Source organism: Pollicipes pollicipes, unplaced genomic scaffold (genome assembly GCF_011947565.3).
Source record: "Pollicipes pollicipes isolate AB1234 unplaced genomic scaffold, Ppol_2.1 Scaffold_6138;HRSCAF=7277_pilon_pilon_pilon, whole genome shotgun sequence".
Classification (NCBI taxonomy): Eukaryota; Metazoa; Arthropoda; class Thecostraca; order Pollicipedomorpha; family Pollicipedidae; genus Pollicipes; species Pollicipes pollicipes.
The window spans coordinates 22,676,624-22,704,552 of record NW_023596818.1 but is presented as its reverse complement, the minus strand read 5'-3'; the positions used below and the strand labels follow the sequence as shown (position 1 = coordinate 22,704,552).

General features: G+C 49.6%; 2 protein-coding genes across 2 annotated transcripts in view; one reads left to right on the top strand and one right to left on the bottom strand.

Annotated features, from left to right (window-relative positions):
• Positions 1 to 283: 283 nt before the first annotated feature.
• On the bottom strand, positions 284 to 6,144 carry LOC119106442 (deoxynucleoside kinase-like). Its single transcript, XM_037230090.1, is given in 7 exon segments — positions 284 to 820; positions 1,152 to 1,344; positions 2,434 to 2,552; positions 3,991 to 4,004; positions 4,006 to 4,125; positions 4,844 to 5,037; positions 5,940 to 6,144. Coding segments are annotated over 6 exon segments (702 nt in total). The 5' UTR covers positions 4,997 to 5,037; positions 5,940 to 6,144; the 3' UTR covers positions 284 to 717.
• A 16,620-nt stretch (positions 6,145 to 22,764) lies between these two features.
• Positions 22,765 to 27,929, top strand: part of LOC119105469 (orexin receptor type 2) — a 152,693-nt gene continuing 147,528 nt past the window's right edge. Inside the window, exon 1 of the mRNA XM_037228934.1 lies at positions 22,765 to 23,130. Within this exon, the coding sequence (XP_037084829.1) occupies positions 22,765 to 23,130 (366 nt within the window). The remainder of the gene's footprint in view (positions 23,131 to 27,929) is intronic.

Sequence of the window (27,929 nt, the reverse complement as noted above, 5' to 3'; positions counted from 1 at the left end):
CGGCAGTCAACCAACGTGCACGCCGACACCTCCGGATGGGGGCAACTCTGTTTCAAGCATCATTTTGCGCACTTATCTAGTCAGTCCAGCAACTTTACGGCAGCGGCAGCTATCCCCCCCCCCTTGTTCGCGATGCACGCCGTAAAATAAATGGTTCAACAGACATCCTGGGTCTATCAAAGTCTAAACCACTGCTCAATCTTTGTCATACCTTAGGATGTGGGTAGAATGCCTACAATCCCAATGTTATAACTACTTGGCTTGTCCAGCTGATCAAAATGGCAATGTGATATAAAATATATTTACAGAATGTGAATGCTGTGGTCACTTGCACACAAATGCTCTTTGGTCAGTGCTGACATGACTTTCAAGAACACTTGTTTGTGCCAGTGCAACTCTGTCAACAGAGGCCAACCCTATCTGGAAGACATGCTTCACAGTGAGTTTCTAATGTTCAACGACATAAACATGAGGATCACTAGTTGAAGCACGCACACATGCACATATGCGGAAGCATAGATATACACAGAAATTATATCACAACCCCTCATGAGATTACAATGGCCTTGGGCATCTAAAACAGACAATGTAAAAGTGCACAGATCAGCGAGTAAGCAGGAACAAGACAAACTAAAAGTCGCCAGAACAACATGTATAGATAGCACAACGCAGTTCCACTACACATCAGGTGTCAGACAGTGCTCCTCAGGTCAGCCATCAGATGGCAGCAGCAGGTGTTGGCGACCTCGGGCCCTTGACCGGACTCTTCACTGCGCTGCAGCATAGGATCTCGTGCTTTCGGCTGTTGAACTCCTCCTTCCTGAAACAAGTCAAATCCCGGGCTCGAATCACTCAGGATTTGTAACATGGCCTCCCATGCCAGCTGACTACAGCCACAAAAACTGTATTGCCACCCATTCGGAAGACCAAGAGGTACCAGCGGTGTTTGGATTTACTTAACATGATGTTGTCAAGCATATAACTGAAATTATAGGGGACTAAAACAAGCGTGACTGAAGCAGTTCAAGACCACAAGCAGCACTGAAATATCAACCTGCACCACCAGTCAGCTCCATGACTGAATAGAAACCCATAGAAACCCACTGCTACACCAAACCCTGCCGAAGCACAGCATCCTACTGTCCACTCACAGCATCTGCAGGTCCTTGTCGGCGTCCAGCACCAGGACAGAGCAGGGCAGCGAGAACCGGCAGCGCCGCACCAGCCAGTCCTCGTGCAGCTCATGCAGCGCGCGCAGGTACGAGTCAGGGATGGCGCGTTCCTCGTCGCGAGCTCGCCGCCGGATCCTCTCAGCCACCACCTCCGGCGAGCTGCGCAGGTACACTGCCGCCGGCCCACCGGCACCATTGTCATCTTACGTCACCTCAAGCACAAACAACCAATGGCACAAAATATAAGACATTGGTACATGAGTGCTCTGCATGTCATCAAGTCACCTCTTGTGGGTGTTTAGCACAAATACTCCCCGTGAAGGCTGCCATGGGAACATATATGAACTCGCTGACATGGGGTAAGTGGCCTGCGTGAAGTGGTGCCAGTGGCTTCTTATTATTTTCATACTGAGTCATCCTTATGTGCGATTCGTGCACGATGCCGAATACTCCACTGTACCAGGACCGATTTACTTAATATAAGCAACCGGGTGTCACGGGCATCGCTGGCGCGTCTGCCCGTCCTATGCCGCAAGCAAGTTGACCCGCCGCGTCCATCAGCTGGCGCGTTCAGGGGGCGTCAGGCGACGTTGTCGTGGGGGACATCAGAGCGAGGGATAACTGGTAGCACGACAAACTCGGCAGGTGGTCGGGGAGGACATCTTTTTAACCTTCAGTTCTTTCCATTCCAGGATCATCTTGCACAACACAAACTGATTTGAGTTCAATTGGTGATCGTCTCAGAGCGTAAAGTTCATGCCTTGAAGAGTTAAGTTAATCATACTACCTGACCAAACCAATGCAATTACAAATGCAACCGTCACCATCCTCTTTGACCACGTTTGCTCCTCAGTCGAAAGGAATGAGGTGGCCCTTGCAGTGGCCACTCACCTGATACCCGACACCAAGAATGAATATCTGCATTCCAATGTTCAGTACATATCTGCATATGAAGTTTTGCATACATACTATTGTTAAACAAATTCAACTCTACCAGCTTTGTACAAAATTTGTGTACTTACTGCTTAAATGGCAGCCCCTTTGAATAAGCCACTCAAAATGTTGTATCACTCCACATAGGAAGGTTCACTTATTTCCACACCACGAATCCAAACAATGAAGCACGAAGTTCCTGACACCGCGCAGCACTCAGAGCCAGATAACGGGCTTGGTGCTGAGGATCGCCTGATGTCCTGATATCCTGAGGACCCCACAGCTGGCCGATGCACGCGTTCGTCCATAAGTTGGTAGCGTTACTCACCAATGAGGTCCGGTTTGACATCCACGTTAGTAGTGATCCACTGGAACCACTGGTCAAGCACAGCATACTCAGGAGCAGACATCAGGCCATTCTGGTACAGGTTCTCCACGAAGCAGTACCTGCCAGGCCGAGCATGATGCCAGTCAGTGGGCCGATCATGCCTGGACACAAATGTCACCCGAAGTGGTTCAGTGGTGGCCAAGTTAGTCAGCTGCCCAGTGAGCCAGTAGGTGTGATGACCTGAAAATTGGCACCAAATGTACCCTGGACTATTTTCATGTTAAGCACCTCTTCTTGAAACGTATTGCCTAAAAAAGCAAACATTTTTATTCATCTCTTACAATGTGGTACCTTAGCACGCGCTCGGAGGGGGGGGGGGGGCAAACTGACCCCCCGAAGGTTTTTCCAGAACGATATCCGCACAGTACGGCGCAGCCGCGCTAAACTTCGGATAGCAGTAGAAAATTGAATAGCAGATCGTTTGACATCAAAAATTTAGACGTACCTTCTAAGATCGCTGACCTATGGCAGGTTAAAGTCAGGCCATGGTTTCAGCGAGGGCAATTTCTAAGGAGTCGTCCAATCTGATACAACAGAGTGTTTGACAGAGCCATACAACTCTGCAATGCTTTCTTAGCCACCACAAATATTGAATAAGCAAATTGCGTTGTCCTAAGGTCAGGTATAAAGGTCATACCAAGGTCACAACCAACCTGATTTATTACTCTAGAGCTTGCGGTATGGAATAGTTTGTGGCACTCATTTCGAATTTATTGACAACAGGAACCGCATGATACATCTTCCATTGACCTCTTAGAGGTCATAAAAGGTCACTGACCTAAGATGACCCAGGTCAACATTTTGTTTTAGGAACATACTGCCTAGTGTTATCTTTGTCGCTTATTCACATGCAAAACTCTGAGCGGTCTTGTATGATTTTGGTCACTGTGACCTTCAAAAGGTCAAACAAGATCAATGACCCCAAATGAGCTTTTGACCTTTTGCTTAGAAACAGTTGCCTGGGTTCTGGGGGCACTTTGGAGACCAACCTGGAATTTGACATTGTTTGACCTTATTTGACTTGAAGGTCATGACCTAAGCTCAAACTTTGACCTCAGTGAGTTAACATAAGGTCAAGAACCCCATAAACTTGGTGTTTCTAGCTTTCTTAGTTCCCAATATCTCAGGGGGGGTCAGATTGACCTCCCCACCCAAGCAAAGGGTATCCAGCCGACCACCCGGGCGCGTTATAGCTCCAACATGGGCTGATACACAGGTCTGTGACTCCTCTGAAGAATTACTGGGTTTCACACATCAGGCACACAAAGCAAAAATGTCAACAGCTGTAATATTTACTATGGCACAAACAAATGTGTTGGCAGAAAACAAGACTAACAAGCATTGTTGGGCCATCAGGGAGACCAGCCAAATGTGGGAGTTTATGCCTCTGCTTCTTCAGGGGCTTCTGGGAGGGCTGGTGTCAAAAACCCCTTGAAGTAGGACTGTCCCCTAATCCCACCCATCTATGAGCTTGGTGAACTGCAGTATCATCCCCACCTGCCACTGTGGATAGGACCGCTCCATCATCTTGATGGGGGCCTTGACTGGAATGGTGTGGTTGTTGAGCATGGTCAGCTGAACACAGCTCTGGAACAGGCAGCTCCATCGAGCAGGGTCTGAGTACATTAGGTCCTGTGGACAAAATGGGGCTTGGTGACTGCAATGGAAGAGCAGTGCTTCAATCCCATTAAGGACAGCAGAATCTCACATCACAGAAGAAATGAGCAATCACATGAGTTTCAAGTTGCATGGAAATTCTGTCATGGATGACAACTACCCAGCAATACCTTCTACTTCAGCAGAACTATTAGCAACTATAAGTAACTGTACCTTTTAGCTTGGCCATGCATAGATGCACTGCATATTAGGACAAGGGCAATGCCTGTGGGTGACAATGGAGCTACCACTCCTCCTGGTGTCTGAGCAATTATGTAGTGTAGCTTGTTTAGCATGCCAAATAAGAGCCCTTGGGTACCACCCTCTAGATCAGTTCCCCCCCCCCTGCCCCATAGTGGCCCACTCTCCAAACTTCCTATTTTCATAGTGCCTCTGGTTGATGTGTCCAGGCCTACTGGCCTCATATGACCCAACAGCTAGCAATAATCCCATCATTTGAGCAGCTATTGAGAAGAAAGCATGTTGAGAGCAGAGTTGAGAATCTAGAAAGTGTGTTGCTCTGCCACCATTCCCCCCCCCCCCCTTAAACCCTGTATGGTCCTGAGGATGTCCTTGGATATATGGTACAAACTACACATTTAATTGCCTGGGAAAAGTAAATACATGGCATTGTGTGATGATAAAACTTCACTTAAATAAGGACTTGAAAATATGCCTTACTTATTTTACTGACCAGTAAGTTATTGCCATTCATATTCCTCCATTTGTCCACAGGTTCAGCCAATGTTGACACTTCTGGAAACTGAGCAAAGTGGTCCAGAAGTGATGTCTTGCCACTTCCAATGTTCCCTTCAACACAAACAGTAATCTTCTTGCTCCCTGACATGTTGAGACCACCCAGCACAGAAGCAATTTGCTGAGTTAAGGCTGAAAACCAAGTAATTGTTAATGAACAAGTACCTAAGTAACTCCATAACATGAAATTATCTCCTTTATCTTCAACAGGCAATAGACCCTAGCATACCTTACAAAGAGTCTGAGTGACAATATGTAGAAGCATGCAGAACTTATTTTGTGATCCATTCTCTGAAGCACAACACATATAAGAGCAAGGAAGCCTCAGAAAAACAAACTTTGACATGACAAAAAACCAATAAAGCAAGACAAGCAAACAAAAATGAATTTTGCTCACAGTAATCAAAGGAGATAAACCACCCATTATGCCTCACAAGAACCTTAACAGGAATAATGCCTTGACAGACAGCTACACACAGCTGTTGCTGTCAGGTTTGCACACAAGTCTGCAGAAAATTCATGCACTGCACAGGACCCATACAGGACAGTGGTATGCTGAACCTCATGCATTTGAGCTCCAAACTCAGGCAGACCACATGGGTCTGAATTCACAAAATATTCTTACATAACAAAATATTCTGGTATGTCTGCCTGAAATGATCTTAGAAAAACAATGACTTAAAATATTGGACCACTTTGCAGCTAGTTATGGTTAACTTGGCCTGAGCTCTGCATACTCTGATTTAATGCACATGCACTGAAATTGTCAGTGCTATGTCCAACATCAGCATCATACTGGCCAGTGCACACTTAATTGCAGTTTGGCACATGGTATAGTTGGGAAAGCTGTCATACCATCAGCACTTGCTGTGAACACTTCTCGGTCATTCACTGAGTTAAGTCACTCAACACTAACCCAACCCCCAAGACATTGGGGGAACAAATTCCATTTTAAACAAGAGCAAAGATGATCAATCATGATATATTTTTGTGCCACACTCATCCAAACAATACCCTGCATCCCACCAACTCACATTAGTTCCACAATGGGCGTCGAAAGGTGCCGCAACTGACTCTTGTCCACAAACGTTGCTCCCCCCGCGCCGAAACACACTTGACGGATTCAAATCAGACACAGGAACCGGCCACCATCGCATCGTTTGATAACGCGCTGACGTCACGAGCCTGAACAAGATCCGACACGCGGGGCAGCACATGCCAGCGACGCATCATCGTCATACTTACAGCTCCTTGACGTTAAAGACTCTCGTAATAACTTGTTCAAGACGCGTATTCGCCTCATTGCTATTTTTTACTTATTGAAGTTAGCAGTGCCCTGCACCACACCAATCCCCTCCCGTTCCCATCCGCATGCGCTTCCGCCAAGGTCGCCTTATTACAGAGGTCGGGCGAGGTCTAAGGTGGCTTGGTAGGAAACGTGTCTGGTATATATGGAGGTCGGTGTAACATATTAACACGCGCCCGGGTGGCCGGTTGGATGCTCTTCGCTCGGGTGGGGGTGGTGTCAATTTGACCCCGCAGAGATCTCAGGAACTAAGAGAGTTAGAGACACCAAATTAACAGAGTGAGTTGACCTGTACGTGAACTCTCTTAAGGCAAAGTTTGAGGTTCTTAGGTTATCACCTTCGGGTCAAATAAGGTCAAACAAAGTCAAATTGCAGATTGGTCTCCAAAGGGCCCCTAGAACCTAGACAACTGTTCTTAGAAAAATGTCACACGCTCGGTTTAAGTCAGTGACCTTGTTTGAACTTTGAACATGCATAGTTCATAGTTTATATAGTTCATGGTTCAGCTTACCCGGGTCGCCCTCGACGACGCCCAACTCCCCCGCGAGATTGATCCAATGAAAACTCGCTGTCAGTCATATTCAAAGCCTCTCTTTGAAGCATATATCGCATTGAGCCAGTTTCTAAACAAACAAACAAAATCAATATTGGGCGCCAATACTAAAAGACGCCAGAAGTACGCCAGAAAGAAAAACAACATTTTGTTCTTTCGCAAACGAAAGAGCAAAAGGGGTTTAACCCCTGCCAACGCATGCGACGAGCTAAAGCTGAAATCATCCACAACAGACGCGTCCGGTCTGCGAGAGAAAAATATGGGATTTATCGAAATACTCCTGCTCGATGCGTGAAACAGTTCAAGAGAGATGGAATGGAACGATCCATCGCATATGCCAAGCACCTCGCTTTTCGTGAGGAATAAAAAGTGCAGCTGGAAACGTACCTCAAAGAAGCGGCCACTATATGTTTTGGACTCAAAACCAAGGACGCACGTTTACTTGCATGAATATATGCAAAGGAGTGTAACCTAAAGATGCCCGCATCGTGGGAAAGAGAACAATACACAGACCCCGACCGGGCTCAGCGCTTTTCTGCGACGTCCTTCCCCTCTTGCAATCCACATACATGAGGCTACAAGCTTGGCGGGAGCCACGGACTTAAACAAGCATAACGTTAACACATTCTTCCCGGCGCTGTAAGCTGTGACGGATAAGCATAACCCAACTCTTAGTCACGTTTGGAATGTCAACGAGATGGGCCTGACGATGCCTTAAAAGCAGAAGAGTGTAATCGCTGAAAGGGGCCGTAAACAGGTGGGAACGATGACTTCGGCTGAGCGTGGTGCGTCAGTTACAATGTGTGCGGCAGTCTCTACTGTGTGCACACAGTTCCTCCCATTCCTCCCATTCCTCCCTCCCAATCCGCTTCATTGAACATTGAAAAGACCTCTTACCTGGTATCTTGCCTTTTCCGGTCAGGTGCTGAAGGGGCATTCAATTTTAGCGCGTTTTGCCTACCGGGATCGACTAACCATTCTGGCGGCATGAAGTCGGGGTCCCTGGTCAATCTGGAGGCCCTCAGAGGGATGCATCGTACACTGGTCTCATCCTTGACTCGGGAGTTAGTAAAGTGACCCGGGAATTAAGCCCCGGATCGACGCAAAAGCCTTCGTCAGCGCAAAAATTCTTTATCGCTGCAAAAGGTGCCATAATTCGCAAAGGGACTCCAGTTTAGCTTAGCAGATCTCTGTAAGGTTCAATAGATCCCTGCGCCACTTTCATTCGCGCCAATCTGCCTGGCGTCAGGCGCGTGCAGTCTGGCGCGTGAATGACGATATTCTAATTGGTCGAACGGGGAAAGTTTGTCGAGCGTCGGAGCCGTTAGGCACCGGACCGTGGCAGATTAAGACCGACAAATCACGACTAGTCGCATGGGGATCATTAGCATTAACATTACCGATTACAGCTGAATAAGTTGGAACGCATGCCATTTACCATACAACAAAATAACATCGGCTACCCCAAAAATTCCAAAAAAATATTACCTTCCTCCGTCCAATTTCCAAATTGGACTGTAGAAACTCTTGAAATTCTGAAATTTGGAATCCAATCGGCACCAGTAGAACGAACTGGCTAAGGGGTCTCCTACTGGTGCAAGAGGCCGTCTAACTGACATCTGTGATCACAGCCCTTCGGGTGGGGGTCCACATTGTGACGTACAGTCAGCTGTTTGGGCCCATCAGACTTTCAATCGGGCCCTTGTTCTTTGGTATCAAAAGACCCTTCCGGCCCTCTTCGACCCCTAAAATACGGCTTCTCGCGGCTCGGGGCCACTTGCCGACACAGGACCCCTTTCCTTGTTAGGCACTCTTTGCCCCTGACCGACACCCTCATTGTTTCAGGGGCCCCAAACGCTGCGAATCGTGGCCCCGCCTTGCTCGTGCTTGGAAGTTGGAGCCCCAGGGCTCAGACCGACACGGAGCCGTTTGTTAGGCATTTGGTCTCTGGCCGACATGGACGTCAGCACTGTCCCACGGGTCCCTCAATCGAGGCAAGAGGCACTCTGACTGACATTTGAGGTCACAGCCCTAGTGACAGAGGGCGTCCCTATTGTGACATGCGGTCAGTCCTTCGGGCCCTCCGGCCGCTTCAGCCTGCCAATTGGTCCCGGGGGTCCTTCGGCCCCTTTTCGGGCCTCCTAAAACAAAACCCGTGACAGACTCAGGGATAATTCTTGACACGTTACCCCCTGTTAGGCACTGCGGGGCCCAAACGGGCACAGGGGCCCAATCGCTGTTTCAGGTACCTGGATCCATGCAAATCATGGGCTCCACCTTGCTCCTGCTTGGGAAATTGGCCGCCAGGGCTCAGACCTGCACAGAGCCGACTGTTCGATGCTGGTGGTCTCTGGCCGACCTAGACGTCCCCATTGTCTCAGGGGTACTCAATCGGTGCAGGAGGCCCTCTGATATTTTAGGTCGCGGCCGTACAAGCCTAGATCCTTTATGTGACCTACAGTCTGCCCTTCGGGCCTTTATGTCCTATGACTGTCATCTGGAGGCTCGTTCCACAGACCGGGGTCCATGGAGAAGACCAAAGGGAAGGGTATGTGTCCCATATGCCGCCCTCCTCTCACCACTGCCTGCAACACTTGCTGTTATGCACAGAGCTGTCGCAAGAGACCGTCATGAAAGTTAGTGCTGCATTATACCGAAAGCGTGTGTCGGCAGTTAGCGACGCATTTATTGATTTTCTGGGGGAAACCGGTGCAAACACGTAAAGCCTTTGGGATGGTACGAAAAACGCTCCACTGGGTGGCGCTGCTGTTGACGCCCTTCCGTGTGGGCCAGCACTAATCAGCTTACAGCATATAATAAGCTGCATACTGAAACAACTCAGCTTCTCGACCAGGCCAACTTTGAAACCATCACCAACAGCGGTGATGACTTTGAGCGATGTCACCTGGTCGAGAAGCTGGGTTCTTTCAATGAGCAATTCTTGGTATCATGGGTGTTCATCACTGTGTACTTACTGTGCAATTACTCACGTGCTATTGGAATATCGATGGGTTTCCATTAAACATACCATTGATCACATCGGGATCATGATAGTCAATGGGGGATCACGGTTCTTTACTAAAAATGTAGGGGTGGTTTTCAAAACAGGCCACCATCCTCCATCTTCAGCTTGTTTTTCAGGTCCGCCCAAGGCGAAATAAGATATACTGCGACATCGACTTACGAGCTTAAGCAGCTTCGTTGCGCCTGCACTTCAGTCGCCTATCCAATACATCAGCAGAGTTTGGTAAATGCCCAGACTTCGGTGTTTATCTTCTATGAACTTTATCAGTTTCCTTGTTTGTTCTCGCCGGTGCTGACCGTGATTGCATATGAATAATTGAATTTGCATTGGTGACGATGCCGCCCTCATATCTGACGCAATTCGTGCTCAACTGGCGTGGAGAAAGCAGCAGAAGTGATCTGAATGGATCCGTAAACATGATTTTCCGAGCTAAGTGGATTTCAAGACTATTAGGCCCGGCTTTTCGGCACGCAGGCGTGTGCAGCGAAAAGCGCAGCCAGCAAGCTTTGCAACGTGATGGAATTTGGTGGCATACGTTACGTAACGGATTCTAGATCAGGTTGCCGCCAGCAAAACAGACGCATTATACGTTACTTTCGGATGATTTCACAGCACGCCAATGAAGACAAAAAGCAGATGATGTTTGGGATGATTTAAACGTGTGGAGAGCGACGAAATAAGACTGCCGTTTCCAAGAAACGGCAATCTTATATAAGATAGAGCCCAGCAGAAAATATGTGGCTTATTCTGAGCAAGATCTAGCGATTGGTAATAAGGTTATATTGCATGACCAATAATTTCGCCATTCAGCCATTAGGTCAATTTTCCACGTCAACTCTTCCTGACATTCTAACTACTTCGTCTTTACATGTTCATATGTACAGAACTATGCATTGTAGCGACATTAGAATATACGCCGGCTAACCTCATGTTTATTTCTGAGTGCAATGGTGCATAGTTTTATGTGTTTCAAACATATGTTTTAGGTGCGTGACTCCGTTAATGTAGCGGTGTCGGCTTGCTGCGCGTGGTCTGAGAAACGTCTATTGCCTCCCGTCGCCCGTGCCGGTCGTAGATAGCCGTGCAGTGCTCCTAAAAACGCTGCTTCTCAGAAACCGAAAACGCTGAGGACACCTTTTCGGTCTCGAAACACATGCCGAAGATTTCCAGAAGCTACTAAAAATTTTGGATTTTGGATAATCGTGGCGCCACAACCTTTATTTTCCAGATGGACTAAATCAAAGCGGGCGTTTAAAACGCACTAGGGTGGGGGGCAATCGACACCCCGACGGTTTTTCCGGGATGGTTTCCGAACCGCGCAGCGTAGCCGTGCCAAATTTTGCAAAGCTGCATACAATTTAATATCAAATCTTTTGATATCAAAAATTTAGATGCACCTCGTACGGCTGCTGGCCTATGGCAGATACAAGTCAGGTCATGGTTTCAGCGAAGTCAATTTCTTTGGAATCGTCCAATCTGATGCAACAACGGAGTGCTAGACGAAGTCCTACATCTCTGAGATACTTTCTTAGGTAACGCAACAACTAAATGAACAAATTACATTGACTTAAGTTTAGGTATAGACATCAGGCCAAGGTTAAAACCAACCTGTCTATTGCTCCACGGCGTGCTGCGTGGGGCAGTTTCTAGTGCTCATTCATAATTTATTGATAACAAGAACCGTATTATACCTCTTCTAAGGACTTCTTAGAGGTCATAATGGGTAACTAACCTGACATGACCTAAGTCAATATTTTATTTTTAGGAACATGCTGCCTAGCGTAACTTTGTCGCTTATTCAAATGCAAAACTCAAAGCATTCTTGCATGGTTCCGGTCACCATGACCTCCAAAAGGTCAAACAAAGTCACTGACCTGAAGTGAGCAAGCGGCCTTTTGCTGAGAACAGCTATCTATGTTCTAGGGGCACCCCGAAGACCAACCTGGAATTTGATCTTATTTGACCGTATTCAACCCTAACGTCATAACCTGGGAGCCCCAAACTTCGACGTAAGTGAGTTCACATACAGGTCAACACACGCTGTGAATTTGGTGCCTCTAAGCCTCTCAGCTCCTGACATTTCAGCGCAGTCAAATTGACCCCCACCCGAGCGAATGGTATTCGACCGACCACCAGGGCACGTGTTAAGGGACCGTACGCCTTTACTTCAAAAGGGAACCGAAATCCAGGGCACCGCAATTGTTTTACCTTTCAGCCTGGCAAAATTGTGGATTTGTACGATTGGTGGTGGGGCCCGAAAAACACTCATTTCGGGGCGTCATAATCCTTATTGTCCAGAGACACTTAATTCCAGGTGGCACCACAAAGGGCCCCCCGAACCTTCCTTTTCAACAGACATCAAATTCCAAGCAGCACCAAAATGCCCGTGCATTCCCATTGACGAAATCCTTGGTTGGTCACAGTCATTTATTATAATTTTCCACGCGGTGGTCATCACGTGTTCAGTTCAAGTGCCAACACAACGCTGCAAAGCTGAAGGCAAAGCACGACGAAATGAAATAGCAAAAGTAAGGCACGGTTGCCGCCTAAAACGCTCACCGGAAAGCACACACCACAATAAAACCACCCCAAACGCAGCACGACATCACGCGCTGCTGTCAGCAGTGGCCAGCCCCGTAGACCTAGCGTTCCAGGATGATGCGGCTCTGTATGCAAACTCCCGCTGAGTTTCGACCAGTCGACACCTTGGGAGCCGGGGCATCCCGGCTGCCGCGACACGGGTCTCACGCGACGGCACATGGGCGCGACGAACGCTTCCGATGTTGCTGAGGGATACAGGCTGTAAAAACGGCTTTCTACACCTGCCCACAATCTTGGCGGCGCACGCATCTCCTCCAACCTTGTCCAGCCAAGCGCTTATAGTGCTGGCAAGATGTGTTCCCAGCGCCGCACCCCAGGCACAGGTCTGGCCGCGAAGTTCAGTGTGTTTTGGACACGCAGAAGCTCAAGCGCAATGTACACATTACATTTCACAATACCTAAAGCGAGATTCGTCGCCAGTGAGCAGACATCTGGGTAAGGCAGCAGCATAACAGTCGAATGTGTCTGTAATCGAACCAATAGAAACGACAGGGGAAAGGCTGAAGTGTGAGTGAAGTGAATTTGCCACTGCTACTCAGACACATGTAAGCGGACATGTATACAGACGAAGTGTAAATAAGTCGTTCTGCTTCCGCGTGGCGGAAAAAAGCTGTTCATCGAAAACAGAATTATGTTTTACGCCTCAGTAGTCTACGGATGAACGTCTTAACAAGGTACCCACGCACATGCCTAGTTGGTAACGTAGTATTTAAGTCAACTTTTTGAGATGCGCAAGTATTGTGTGTAATAAATTTCTGTGGGGGAGTAGCAGTAAACATGCGTCTTTGCCACAACAAATCTGCGCATTCCCCTAGACATTTGGTTGGATACTGGCGTGACCAAACAAATACGGTGCCAAAATAATAATAACAAAACACAAGACGGCGATATTTTGGGGGAGTTTCGCCACTGATTTTAGTAGCAGTGTAATTCAATGTATTTTACCGTCAAATGCAAGATAATTTGATATGCCGGCAGCGCAGACTATTTAATATCCCTTCGCAGTCAAATCTGTGGAACCCATATTCCTCATACATCGCTGGAGTCACATTCCTTAGTTCGAATTTCGCATTCTTCATACTGCAGAACAATCAAAACATAAAGCCCAAGTTCGCGGATTTCCATGTCCTTGATGGCAAATATTTCACACATTCACAGTAGTTTATCTACGTCTTACCACCAGAAAATGTACTGCGGCAAAATTCTAAGAATGGATCGCTGGCTTCACCGTTTTCTGCTACAGCCAAAAGCGTTTTACTTTTCGTGGCACGCGACGTCACTTCAGTCATTACGATTTTGAATTTCTGTACAAGTTAGTGCTCTCGCATTAACTACTTGTTGAAAGGTCAGCGGCGCAAAAATGCAACTGTGGTGGTTTCATCATACGTGAGGTAATGAAGCCTAGCCATTCAAGCTAGGCTGTCGTGTCTGTCTCCGTTATCATTTTGAGGCCAACTTTAGCACGCGTTGCTGCATCCATTGCTTGCTATTCCAAGTCACTCCCCACCGACTCACTGGCCTGTGAACCGTGGCTCATCTGATCACTATGGGCTAATACATAGAGCTGGTGTGCCTGCCAGGCGGAGGGTAACGGGTCCCCTGGCACCCAATGTGTGTCGCCCCTCTCCCCCGCCCTGGTGGCTGCGGTGCCCCCTGGATACCACCTTGCCCTTCTGGCATCGCCGTCCCACAGCTCCCCCCCCCCCCCCTCCCCCCCCCAGCAAGCGCTCAACCTGGCTGTGGCTCTTGCAACCAATCATGTCTAAGCTGGAGCTGATGTTAGATGTTACTCGTATCCAGCTTTCACCTGCTCGCTGCTGTGTTTTTACTTAGATGCGGTCGCTGTGGACACCTCGATGCTGTGCACTGTCTTGTCCCGAGTTATCGGCAAAACGACCGGCAGCCAAGGTTAATGGCCTGACCGGAAAACCACTTTCCCGGGAAGGCAGGGAGATGACGGTGGCGGAGGTGTGGAGGATAGTGGCTGCCGTTCTACTGTGGGCGATATCATACACATTCTTCGCGCAGGCACTGGGCAGGGGCCTGCGCGAGCGCCGCCCGGCCAACGTCTCCTGCAACACTTCGTGGTGCAGGTGCGTGATTGCGGTGTCATGCCCTCGTCATACTGGGCTCTGACCAGAAGGCGGAACATCAAGAAGGAGGGCATAAGCAGCTTGCGGATCGGTGATGATGACGCGCGAATCCAGTGACTCCGTGCGGCGCTGAAGCGTCGTTGAAAGTTAACGCCAGCTTGTGTCGCGGCTGACTTGGAAATCTAATCTCACGCGTCTATCGATGGAGATACGTCGCACTGTATTGGGACGTGCCGTTCTGCGATGGAAGACGTTCTGTCGTTTTGGTTCAGATGCATCGTTCCGCCGTGCTGCATCATGACTACACTAGGTTGTTTTTAACACGCGCTCGGGTGGGTCAAATTGACCAGCCCAAAACGTTTTCCGGAATGGTTTCCGAACGACGCGGAGCAACCCCGCAACAAATTTTACATAACTGTAGACAACTGAATAGGGGATCGTCTGACATCAAAAATTTAGAGATACCTTGTAAGGTCGCTGACCTACAGCAGGTCAAGGTCAGGCCATAGGTTCAGCGAAAGCAATTTCTAGGGAACATTTCAATCTGATCCAACAACGGAGTGTTAGACGAAGCCACATATCTTTTAAATGCTTTCTTAGGCAACAAAACAACTGAATGAACAAATTACATTGACCTAGGGTTGGATATAAAGGTCAGACCAAGGCCAAAACCAACCTGTTTTATTACTCTAGGGCTTGCTGCATGAGGTAGTTTCTGGTGCTCGTTTCGAATTTGTGGATACCAGGAACCGCATTACACACTTTCCATGAACTTCTTTTAGGTCAAAACAAGTCACTGACCTAAAATGACCCAGGTTAACATTTTGTTTTTAGAAACACACTTCCTAGTGTAATCTTCATCACTTATTCAAATGCAGAACTCAAAGAAGTCTTGTATGATTTTGGTCACCATGACCTTCAAAAGGCCAAGAAAGGTCACTGATCTTAACTGGGCATGTGACCTTTTGTTTAGAACAGTTGTCTACGTTTAAGGGACCCTCTGGACACCAGCTTTGAATTTAACCTTGTTTGACCTTATTTGACCCAGAGATCATGACCTAGGAACCTCAAACTGTGACCTAAGGGAATCATGTACAGGTCAACACACCCTGTGGATTCGGTGTCTCTAGCTCTCTTAGTTCCTGAGATCTCGGGGGGCAGGGGTCAAAATGATCCCCACCCAAGCGAAGGGTATCCAGTTGGCCACCCGGGCGCGCGTTAACGCTCATATGGAAGCTTTGGTTTTCTTCATCAGTGCAAGGCAATGGAGATGCGTTGTTCTCTGCAGAACGCCTTTTTCTGCCGCTGGATGCGTCATTCAGCTGCGAGGGGAGTAGTTCTGTGCTGTGTTTCGCAGACACGACATTGTGTTGTGACGTGTCCCCGGCGTATGTCGATGGAGACGCGTCGTTTTGCTGCGGGGCGCGTAAATCTGCTGAGGTACGTCGTCCCGTTGTTGTTATGCAGATTAGCCACTCTGTTGGGCTTGGTATTGACTACACTCCGTTTGTGTTGTTACGCTGATATGAATGTTTCTGTTTTTGTCTTCGGTGGGTGTTGATGGAGATGCAGAAATGTCTTGCATGGTCATATTGCAAGTTTATCAATACGATGATTTACAAATGGGCGAGAACTGGAAAGTGCTCGAAGACGATACAGGCGTCTGTTTGGTCTCTACAGAGAGCCACGTTTTACAAGGACCTTGGAGGGGGTCTTTTGGTCTCGGGACGTTCTTTTTTTTTGCAAGGTTCTCGGTGTTAGTGTAAGTTATCTCACTCGAGAATGCTCCATTGTCTCAATATTGCCATTTCTCATGGTATGGCATTAATGGCATGGCATGGCATGGCATGGCACTGATCATGGCATCAATCGTTCTCATACGAGATAATTTGCGTCGACGCTGAGAAACTCGTAGAAAAAAGAACAGCCCGAAACAAAAAGATTCTCTCTGAAGCTCTCGTAAAGTGTGGCTCTCTGCCGAGAGAAGATCGACCATCGATAGGCTCTGAGAACTCTCGATGGTGTTGCTTGCTTTTTTCAGCGAACGGACTGCTTGGCTCCTCATCCAGGCCCCATATAATATGGTTAAAGAACCCTAAAATGAGGGCCCTTATAGAAGTTCTCTAACGGATATTTCAAGTCACCGCACTACGGGTGGAGGACCGGGCCCGAGCCCAACCGGGATCTTGATGCTTGGTCCCGAGGAGCTTTTTGGGCTCCTCTTCGGGCCTCCTCAAACAAACCCCGCGACCGACTTGAGGTCACAAGCCAACACATGACCCCCTTTAGGCTCTGTGGGCCCCTGATCGACACAGAGGTCCCAACCATTGTTTCAAGTACTCAGGCCAATGCAAATCGTGACCTCGGCCTTGCTCCTGCTTGGGAAATGGGCCTTTAGGGTCCAGACTGACAGGAAGCCATCTGTTCAGTGTTCGTGATCTTTCGCACAGTGTTGTCTCAGAGGTTCTTCAAACGGCGCAAGAGGACCTCCGACTGAAATAACAGGTCACGATTCTACGAGCCATGATTCTGTAAGTGACCTGTAGCAATTCCTTCCCGTCCTTTTGCCTTCCAACCTAGCGCTGGACCGTCGGTTCCGGTGTGCCGCCCGGGCCCCTCTTCAGGCCTCATTGAACACTGCTTTAGGTCGGCTCGGAGCCCCTTGCAAAAACGGGACCCCTTGTTGGGCACTGTGAGCCCCTGAAACATGCATGGGCCCCGACCAGTTTAAATCGCAGGCCGCGGCTTTGTAGCCGATAGAGGAGTGGGCCCTCAGGCCTATGCAGACTCGGCGCCGACTGTGCGTTATTGATGGTGTGTGGCCAACACATAGACCCTTATTAACTCCAGGGACCCCTGATCAGCGCGCAGGGCAATAATCTGGCATTGGAGTATCTGGCCCTGATGGCCGGGCCCCTGAATGCGACCTCCGGCCGGCCTTACGGGTCTTTCAGGCCCTCAAATCGACCCGTACATCTTGGGCACCGAGGGATCCTCGGAACCGAAGAGGGGCGGGGGCACGTGCCCCTCGTGCCCCCTGCCTACCCTACTGTCTGGAGGGCCTGGTGCGTCCTAACTGTGAACGATTGCAGGCTGCAGCACATTGGACTGACTGCACCAGCAGTCTTAGTTTTACACCAACTCACCTGATGTACGTCGTGAACTCAGTGACCTTCGCCCGGAGTGAACCTGGTCGCCGTCGCAGCTTTGGCGGAATTTGCACTGAAGCTGAAAGATTGCGGTGCTCGGATGACAACTTCTAGCTACGCCGTGCTTTATGGGATACATGAGGATGCAACCACGTGGAAACAAGAGCGTGAGACATTACTGAAGTCTTCTTCAAGTATTGCTTTCGTCATGCACCTGAAAGTAGCATTCCTGTGCGCTCTGTATCATGTATTATCACGCTCAAACCGATGTGATTTGCTCAAATTGAAGAATACATTGGATAACACAAAGAGTTCTATTTATTTTTATCATTTGATGGTCCGAACTACTTTTTACTAAAATAACAAAGTAACGCATGTGAATTGTCTCGCTGATTCGCCATTTTTCGTAACAAAGACTGATGGGGTGGGGGACATGCAACCCACATGATATTAGGACACTTTTTGAGATATAACTTAGGAAATAAGGCACCGGGGAATCGTTCTCAATGAGATTTCGCGACTGGTAATATGTTTCAATGCCTCGGTCAATAACTGATCCCATTATGACAAGGTCAAAGGTGAAACTTTCCCGTAAATTGGACGGTTTCAGTTTTACAACGTGATACGAGACCGTGCCTTTTAACAAAAAAGAAACAAGAACAAAAACAAAAAAAAAACTATACATGCGTGTATCTTGTTTAATTCTAAGTACAATGGTGTTTAGTTTTATGCATTTTGACCGCACATGTATGACATATAGTTTCATTACTGTAGCAATGCTCGCCGCCGCGTGCGTTCCGCAGCATCGTCGGTTGCCGCCCGCCGCCTGCTCAGGCCGTAGATCACCGTACAGTGTTCCTCAGAAACCGCTGCTGCTCTGGAACTAGGAGAGCTAAGGACACCTTTTGATGTCAAAACGCGTGTCATGAATATCCCGTAGATTGCTGAAAAGTTAAGCGCGATTGCACAACATGACGGAGAGGTATCCTAAAAAACCTTAGTAGGAGCCGCCTCGAACCCCTCCTCTATCAGGGGAGGGCTAAGAACGGCATGGCTATAAATTACCTTTAATTACCTTCAAAATAGCCATCTAAGTTTAAAACCCTCTACAAATGTGGAGCACTTCCTTTAAGAATGGTAATGCTGTAAAGCGTTCCAAGCTGAAGGCATCTAAGCACGGCTGGCGTCCTGCAACACACAAAGCAGATACCCGCGAATGACATGCGCTGTTTCCATGCAAACAAGTTTTATCAGCTTTGGTCCGGTTGAGAATAAAGCAGTCTAGACCAACAGTGAACATTTCAATACTAAAGCATAAAGAACAGCGAATAGTCGTGGGGCAACACCGAGGCCACATATACCTAACGGCAAGACTGCACGCATCGGGGAGTCCTCCACCGAGACTTAGTCCACATGGGGACATCCTTCGGAGTGTGTGCGGGGGTCCGGACGTGGTTCTCGCCAGGAAGCACTTGCGCCCTCTCTTGGCTGTGGCATGCAGCCCGCGCCGGACAAACGGGGTGCCATGGAGACGCGGATGACACGTGGGAAGGCGGGTGAAAGAAGGGTGGATGGCTTAATCCCATTTTGTTCGGTTGGGATTACAGTATTTTGGTCAGAGGTGACCATTTCAGGGCTATCAGATGGAAAGGAATGGATAGCGGTGGGGCAGGACCACAGGCACCTGGAGGCCCTCCGCCGAAGCTTGGTCTGCGCGGGGAGCCCTGTTCGAGGTAAGGGCTTGGCGCTCGGACAGCGCTTCCGCTGAGGGGCACTTCAGCCTTCCCATGGCCCCCGGTGATGAGGGGTCGCAAGGATGCAGGCGATAGCGTGGATCAGGTAGGATGGACGAAAATTGTATTGAAGGGATTTTTTAAGCTTGGGGTATTTAAGCAAGTATCATGTGTCATGAAAACGCTCACTTGTATATATACATATATATATATATATATATATATATATATATATATATATATATTTGTATACTTTTCAGTGGAAAAATCTGCTCTGGACAACATAATTTTTGTGATTAGTAAATATGCTCCTCGCGAGGTCATTGTTTGACTACGTCATTGTGCTTTGCAAAACAATGATTGAGAGGGAATTGGCGGCCGTTAGATTTGGAAATCATGGTCACAAACGCCAGCTTTGAACGAGACGACAATTTTATTTTTGTTGACCTCGACCTGAATCGTGAGCTACACCGAATGATCTTCAAGATGACTATTTGAGTTCAAAACTTCATGCAAGTGTGAAGCACTCCCTTTAAGCTGCGCTTGTCATGCAAACATGTATGAGCAATACATAAGGGGCCTAGTTTAGACACCAAAACCTAAACACAGACTAAAACCTGAGGCATTAGCAAAGCGAAACATCATGATGGACTGTAAAGAAAGGTCTTGCAGAAGTTGTTCAACAAGAGATAGCAAATCGCGTAGAAACAGGACAAAATGGGAGAAAAATAAAGTGTGCTGGCAAAATAACATGGCAACACAAAGCACAAATGCAAACTAAAGTAAGATCTACTGCCCAAAACAAGTCGGCCCCTTGCATTGTGAGCTTACGAAGAATTACAACCGTGGTATTCATGAAGCAACATGTGGGTTATAGCCCTGCTAGGTCAACACATCTTTAGCACCACTACTTTGGAGTTGTGTGCAAGGCAATATGGGATTAGGCCTAACCAGGTCCGATCCACGTGGGATACAGAGCGGTCGAGATCACCGGAGCCATATCAGCGGCCGGGCTCATCATGACCAGAAGAGAATCGGTCTCCCGAGGGCGGCAGGTTCCATCAGGACCAGTGGAACTGCCGGACTGCTAGACCACTAGATGCATCATACATATATCATACCCAACGCAGCAGCCGGTCCTTTTAGCCCCACCTTAGCCAGCGCAGTTCCTGACCTCACTTGCGCATGCGTCACAGCAGGCCCCACCTGAAACTCCGCAGTGGTTAATGCGTATTGAGACACCCAGAGTTCATGACGTACAAAGGTAAAAACGTCCAAGATCGCAGCATCCAGCGTTCGTAGCATCCAAAAGTCGTCCAATGCCCCCGGGCAGAGAGAATCACCTGATCCACGCTCACAACATTCAAAATCGCAACATTCAAAGTTCATACATATAGCGTTCATGGCGTCCAGAAGTTAGACAACAGTGCTAATCAAAGTTTCAACGGGACGTCATGATCGCTGAATGTTATGAGCATTGAATGGCAATGAATGGCGATGACTTTGTGGGCTGCGAGCGTAACTGCTACGAACTCCGCCAATGAGCACGGGACACGGAATTAAACGCATTTTGGATGCTATGAACACTGGACGCTGCGTTTTGAGATGCTATTAGCACTGGCCGCAACGATCTTGGATGCTTTGGTGGTTCCTGTGGTGGGTCTCTACCGTCGGGGACTGGACTGTGGCCGCCCTCGCAAGAGCCAGTGTATTAGCCCAGTCCTCTGAATTCCGCTCAGCGGGCATACTCACCTTTGCCGGTGCTGCGGGCCGGTCCGTGTAAAGGCTCTCTTGTAGTTCCTTATTGATGTTGATAACATAAGGTAAGACACCCTCTTGCGATTTAGAGGTGGTTTTGGTGCCTGTCTTCTAAATTCCCGCCAAGTGTAACTGGACTTTGCTGATAAATGTCATGTTTACCTTTGGGCACCATTGTAGGGCAGCAGATCCCATTCTCAGAGTTTAATGTTTAACCCAATCCGTTGTTAAGCGGTGACACAATGCAAAGGATAAAGACCGGCAAAATAAATCTAAATTTGTTGTTCCTGGGACTCTTGTGACTCCTTATAAAGGGTGACACATTGAAAAAGGCTTGACCCTTTTCACTGATCAGTAGTGGGGCACTTGTGACAACCACGGACAAATATTTTTAAAAAATATGCTGAAAAGCACACACATCTGATTATGTGGGGCTTAGCAATAGTGAAAACCGCGAATCAAAACTTATAAAATTTGCAAACAGCTTGAGGGCCTCACACGTTTTACTCTTTTCTGCTTTCGGACTTTTTTCAGTGTCGTCCTAATCCAGCTAAGTCAAGCACGAACGCGCGCTGCCTGACCTCGAATGGAAGCGATGAACAAGAACGAATGACGATGACGAGCGCTGGTGTAGAAGCCACGAGCTGGCATGTCCTACAACACGGTTGATGCTGTTGCTTGAAATGCAATGAGAGTAAATAAAGTTGTGTATTTTGCATCCGTCGCGGAATACTTCATGCGTGGGTCGCTCTTTATGCATTTGGACCGCTTCATGTCGATGTGTCGGCCGCCACGCCATCCAGCCTGGCTCTATGCTTCAGTGATACTGGGCCTCCGATTCACTGGTCAGGCGGTGAGGTGGCGAGTCTGCTGGTCAGGTGGTAAGCAGGCGGATCCACTGATCAGACGGTGAGCAGGCGGGTCCGCTGGTCAGGCGGTGAACAGGCGGGTCCGCTGGTCAGGTGGTGAGCAGGTGGGTCCGCTGGTCAGGCGGTGAGCAGGCGGGTCCGCTGGTCGTTGGACAGAGGGTCGGTCGGCTCGCTCACCACCGCATGCGTGCGCTCTAGATCGGGTGGGTCGAGCGGCGTGTTAGCGGATTGTTCGGACGGCGCACGCCACGGCGGTCGCGGCGGCGGCGGCGGCGGCGGCGGCGGCAGTCGGTGCCGGCCTCCGGCGCTGGTAGGAGGTCCGGTCCGACCTGCCCTGGCGCCGCAGCTCTGACCGCGCTGTCCGCAGTCCACCACGCTTCAGGCACTGCCCTGACCGCAGCTCTTGTGCCGGTTCGGCAGGTTCGCCAGTGGCCTGACGAACCTGCGGCCGTCTCCAGGTCCCCAGGCGGGTGGCGCCGGCGTTCGCGCGCCCAGGACTCGTGTGGCGACCGACTTACGCTGAACTCACCGCCGGCGAGCTCGACACCCCCTCCCCTCCCCTCTCCCGCGCGACTGTCCGCGGACGACCGGTCAGGCTTAGCCCCACCTGCTGGAGGACACCCTCTGCCCTCCCCCCTGTCATCTCTGTGCCGCAGCCCAGCCTTCTCTGCTGGTGAGGGGATTGGTGTTTTGCCGACGGAACTGGCGAGAAGTGCGGCCCTGTAGCGGTGTACACTGGGCGGGCACCTGCGCTGCAGGCTGCGAAAAAGGATGGAGTCGCGGTCCGTCTCCACTACGGAGGCGGTGAACATGACGATGTCGTCGGAGGCCACTACGCTCTCCGACGCCGAAAAGCTGGAGGAGATCCTGAAGACGATGTGGCCCACACCCTTCCTCTGGTTTCTCATCGCGTGCCATCTGGTCGTGTTCGTGGTGGGGCTGGTGGGCAACGCACTCGTCTGCATCGCCGTGCTGCGCAACCACACCATGCGCACCGTTACCAACATCTTCATCGTGAACCTGGCGGTGGCTGACTTCTTGGTGCTGCTGTTCTGCCTGCCGCCCACCGTCACCGTTGACGTCACGCAGACCTGGTTCTTCGGCAACGTCGCCTGCAAGGTCATCACCTCGCTGCAGGTACGTTTACGGCTGGACGATGTACGGAAAGGCACAGGCTTTGGCGGTACCGTCCGCCCGATTTTTCAGCCTCCTTCGGTCACGTGATGCCAGCTAGTGTCCCTGAAGAGTCAATTCGGGGCCGTGAGGGCCTCTGGCGGCCGATGGTGCCAGTGATGACTTGTTTCCGGTACGCGGAACCTAGCGTCGAACTCCTTGCTCAGGATAGGGGGCTCGTTCTGGCGACCGTCGTTCAGGCGAGGGCTGGTTATCCAGCTATGTTTAAGCGGTTTAGTCCAGTTAAGCGGTTATCCAGCTATGTTTTGTTTTTAACTGCTATCTGGGGATCACATTGGACGTCCCGCTTTGGTGGATCACCAGCCTGTGAGGTATTCTCCACCGGCTTCGGCGAATGTAAAATAATCCAAATGGCGCAAGGGGTGCTCTACCAGCGACCAATTCCGTGAAATGCCATACTGGTCTATATCTTCAAGTCGGTTGCAAGCTACAGCTTTTTGGAGAGGATTAAATGTCCTATCCTTGATTTAGCCAATGACACATAATGCTTCAAGTGTTATACGGTAATGGAAAGTGTCGAATACCGGCCATCAAAAAAGAGGCAGGTCCAACATAAGCACGAATGGCCCGTCACTGGAGATGCCCCAGGTATCCAAACAGAACTTAACAACCGTTTCGTGGTGGGAGATAACTTGTCTTTCTCAGCACGAGTATTTCCTGCAGCCCCTGTTTATTCCACGAGTTGTTATTTTGTATTGAACAGGTAAATGAACATAATCCTTTGTCCGCACAAATTTTGAAACACCGAAGCTCGTTCACTTAAGTATGTGCCGGAGGTATGTCTGACTTCCAGTAACTCCCTGTGCAGGAGTGGTAGTCACCTTAGGACAGTCGCGATCCGACGGGAAAAGCGACGACTGCCACTCCCGTCGTGTCCTGTCTTTACCAGTACTCGATGCTAAAACGGCTTGATTGGATCGCCGGGCTAACTGAGGGTGGTCCAGAAGTCCCCACATTGGCTTTACCGGGACATTCTTACGTACCGCGTCCGAATTTAGCTCGGGTTGTGCCTGGGCTTTACCGGACACGGACTGGATGCACAGAGCGCGGAGAAGGGAAGACCGATGAGTGTACACTTAATGTGGTGATGTGCACCTATATGTGCACAACGTGCTGCAGGCTTGCGCAATCGGTGCTTGGATGAGCAACACATTTGGAAATGCAACGGCGTAAGCATTTGGGGAGACTGGGCCGCCAAAATGTGCCTGTTGATTTGTATGGGCGTACGGCTGCGAAACATCTTCATAGATAATGCCCTACCTTCATGGTTACAGCTGCTCCCTGTCAGACGGCAACGACATATTCAAATGCAGAAAAAAGAATAAACGTCGCAACATTTTAGCACTTTTGCATTTGTTGTGGGCCAAAGGGTAATTTTGAAAACACAGTTTCGGCCATGATCCGGAAATTGTCCATGCCGATCTGCATCTTCTAAATCCCCAACGAAAGTTTTGGAACTGTTTGTGTGTAGGCCCGTAGTACCACAGGTTATAGTGTGGCAAATATACCCCCGATGTCACTGCCTCAGGTACGAGTTTGTGTGCGCGCGCGCGTGTGTTGTCAAATCTCCACAAACGGTGGCACCAGACGCGTAGTTCCAGACCTATTTAGTTGGGGAAACTCCAGCCCCCTCCCCAACTTTTGCAGCAGCCCCCCCCCCTCAGTTTGGGCTGCGGCCTCTCCAAAATTAAGTTGAGATGAAAGCGAGCGACATCTGGGAGAACCCCGCTTATTGACGAATTTTAGTGATAGGTTGCGGTAATTTCCAACGCTCAGCCTTCCCACTCAACTCATTTTGTGAAACTTCGCGCTGGCGCGACAGTGTGTGTCACAGTCGCCTCAGCACAAAATGTCTCGAAGATCTTGTCAATTGCGCACTGCGTCGCAGCTCAAACACGGCAAGAGAACACGAGCAAAACAAAACCGCAAAGCCCGGCGTTGTGACGGTCTAGCCGGCGACGGAAATTGCGCTGCCAGAGCGGCTGCGAATGTTTATGCGCTGTTGACGTTATTGCATTGGAGTGGACCACTGCCGCTGGCATTCCGTTTCATAGATGTGGTGTTCGGATGGGGACTTTGGCGGCGCTTCGGTGCTGGAGAGCATCGGGGGAGCTAAGCGTGATGGTTTTGTGATATTGCATGCAAAATATGTTTATTGTGCATTAATAGCATTGTAGCGTGATGCACCGAATTTCATGAATCTGTGCCGTCGAATCAGCCGCAACACCATGCAGTTACTTCGAGCATCGCTCGAACATGGCGCGCTTAAGGTGGAAATCAGTTTTATCACAGTACTCACCACCTCGGGCCTCGGGACCAGGACCAACGTAGTGATTTCCGTACGCCTCGGCATTGTGCGGTTCAATAATGTGACGACTCGTGCTGACATACTCAACCACGGATAACTCAGTGGTCATCAGCATCAACACAATACGGCCATTAGGAGCCGGGCTTTGTGTGACGGTTCTGTGACGTCATGCATATTGGATAATTTCAAATCAGGCGGCGCAAAATAGTCTGCGCAAGTTTGCGTGCGCTCAGCTCAGAAACGAGAGGATTTGAAGTTTTAGAAATGGCTGAACTGTGACCTGCAATGCGGTGAATGATCTTGAAAATGTCGATCTCAGTTAAAACCCGATGTAAATGTGGAACACTCCTTTTGAACGACTGCAGCCCACCCATACTAGGCTGCTTGCCCCCGAGTTGCGTCAATGATCACATCACAAGCAGGAATTTGGGCTAAGCTGGTTCGCCGAGTCCGCATCAGTAATCTCCTGGAAGAGCAAGCGTTGTCACCGTATCGTAAATACAATCGGTCAACATGCAGGGTCCCGGAGCTTAAGCCTGGGCTGCCGGGTGCTTTGTGGCTGTTGGGTGACATTCAGCGGCTGTGACGATGCCACTCTCGTGATTTAGTGCCATCGCTGGCTACCTTTCTTGATCAAAGGAGCCCGGATCTCGATTCTGAAAACATCTGCCGACGATTCAGCAGTTAATCACCACGTCAAGAAAACGGATGTCTTCATGTGGACGGCGCTCAGGTGACATTTGCTTTTTAGTTGATTCGGGACATGCTTTTGAAAAGCCGCCATCTCGAACCGGATTTCAGATCTCAGCAGGAGTTGGTATGCGGCAAGAGTGCTCGTCTGTAAACAGGAAGCCAGAAGAAAAGAAAGGCATACCTTGACGTAATCATTTGACTGCAAAGTCAGGGGAAAAGATAAGACAGGGCAGGAAATAAGCTGGTAACCCGTAACTGCTAGTTAATCAGTCTGGTAACCAGATGACGTAACGGCTTTTGGAGAGGGCGTACGTCTCACGACCTAGTGCAGGAAGTCACGTGATTCGAACCGGATTTCAGATCTCGAGCTTCCTCGTCCCCTGCGGCAGTCGTTGATATGTCAACGCTGAATCACCTTGCATGTGAAATAATTAATTAAATCCCAAATTACGTTTCAAGGGAGTCGAGCTAAAACAAACGCGTTTGGATTGTCTGAACCCACTGTGTAGTGCAGGTCACAAACCATTTCCAGCCACACTCGCAAGCTGAAAGCGCCGCACAAACCATCCAACCGGCCGATGTTGTAGGTCTCTGCACTCATAATTAATAACAAATGTCGCCATTCAGGGTGTCTGTAGAATGTCTGGGCTTCCGTCTCCTGGACAGCACAGGTGCGTTTCTCTGCATGCGCCTGTCCCTCAGACCAGTCCCGAGTCTTGCGTTGCTTGAAACGTGGTATAACTCTGCACGTGTTGGTCCTGTCCTGACCAAGTTTCCTGCTTCCTGCAGTGCGGCATAGCTCTTGAAGTCTTTGACATGTCCCGGCCCAGTTTGCGGTCCCTGCAGTGCGGTGTACCCCTGTGTCTGTCCGTCCTGCTCGGGTCGAGTTTCCGTTCCGTGCGGAGTGGTATTTTCCCCCACACGTCTTTCATGCATGTAAAGTGAATACTCTAAAGGGCATTTTGGGGGCACAACCATCTCCAAAGTGTCCTAGCGGTATCGGAAACCACATATCTTAGACGCTTTGGTCAGTTGCTACCCCCGTGACTGGTGCTTATTCTGCAAAGAGGATCGTGCCATCCTTTCAACTCTGTAGTTCCCGGAGTCAGTTTTGACCCATTAAATGACACTTAATCAGGCTGCCTTATAGCCCCGCCCCAGCGACCCGGCGGACGGCACCGTGCCCCTCTGAGCGTGCAGGTAATGCTCCGACCGAGGGTTCGCTTCGCTCATCGCTCGCTTCGAAACGCAGTTCCGCGTTTGGAAGTGATGCACGTGCCTCTCCTGTCTAGTGACCGCTCTTGGGGGTCAAGATGGGCCGGCGCGTCCGCGCTTTCCCGCCGGGGAAGCGGCGCCCACCGCGTCTGCCGCGGAGCGGCGGCGGTGGTGAGGTCGGCGGGGCCTGGTCGCAATGTTCGTTCCACCAGGGCGACATGCAGCAGCGCGCCCCGACATCGCGGACACTGTGCACCGCGCTCGCCTCGCGCCGCTGCGCTCTGTCCGATCACATCACGCCAGCGAGGGCCGCCGCGCCGGCCATCCAAGCGGACGTTTCGATGCAGGCGATGTCGGGTGGCACAATCTGATGCTCAGCAGGTTCGGGCTAAACGCTACAACGGCCCTGTCGTCGGAGCTTGAGGAGTGCTCTTGTGGGACAGAAAACCAGGGTGGATAGGTGCAGTACACTCGATATATTTGTGACATTTTAAAATAAGTTCCAATTCATCATGGTCGAATCTTT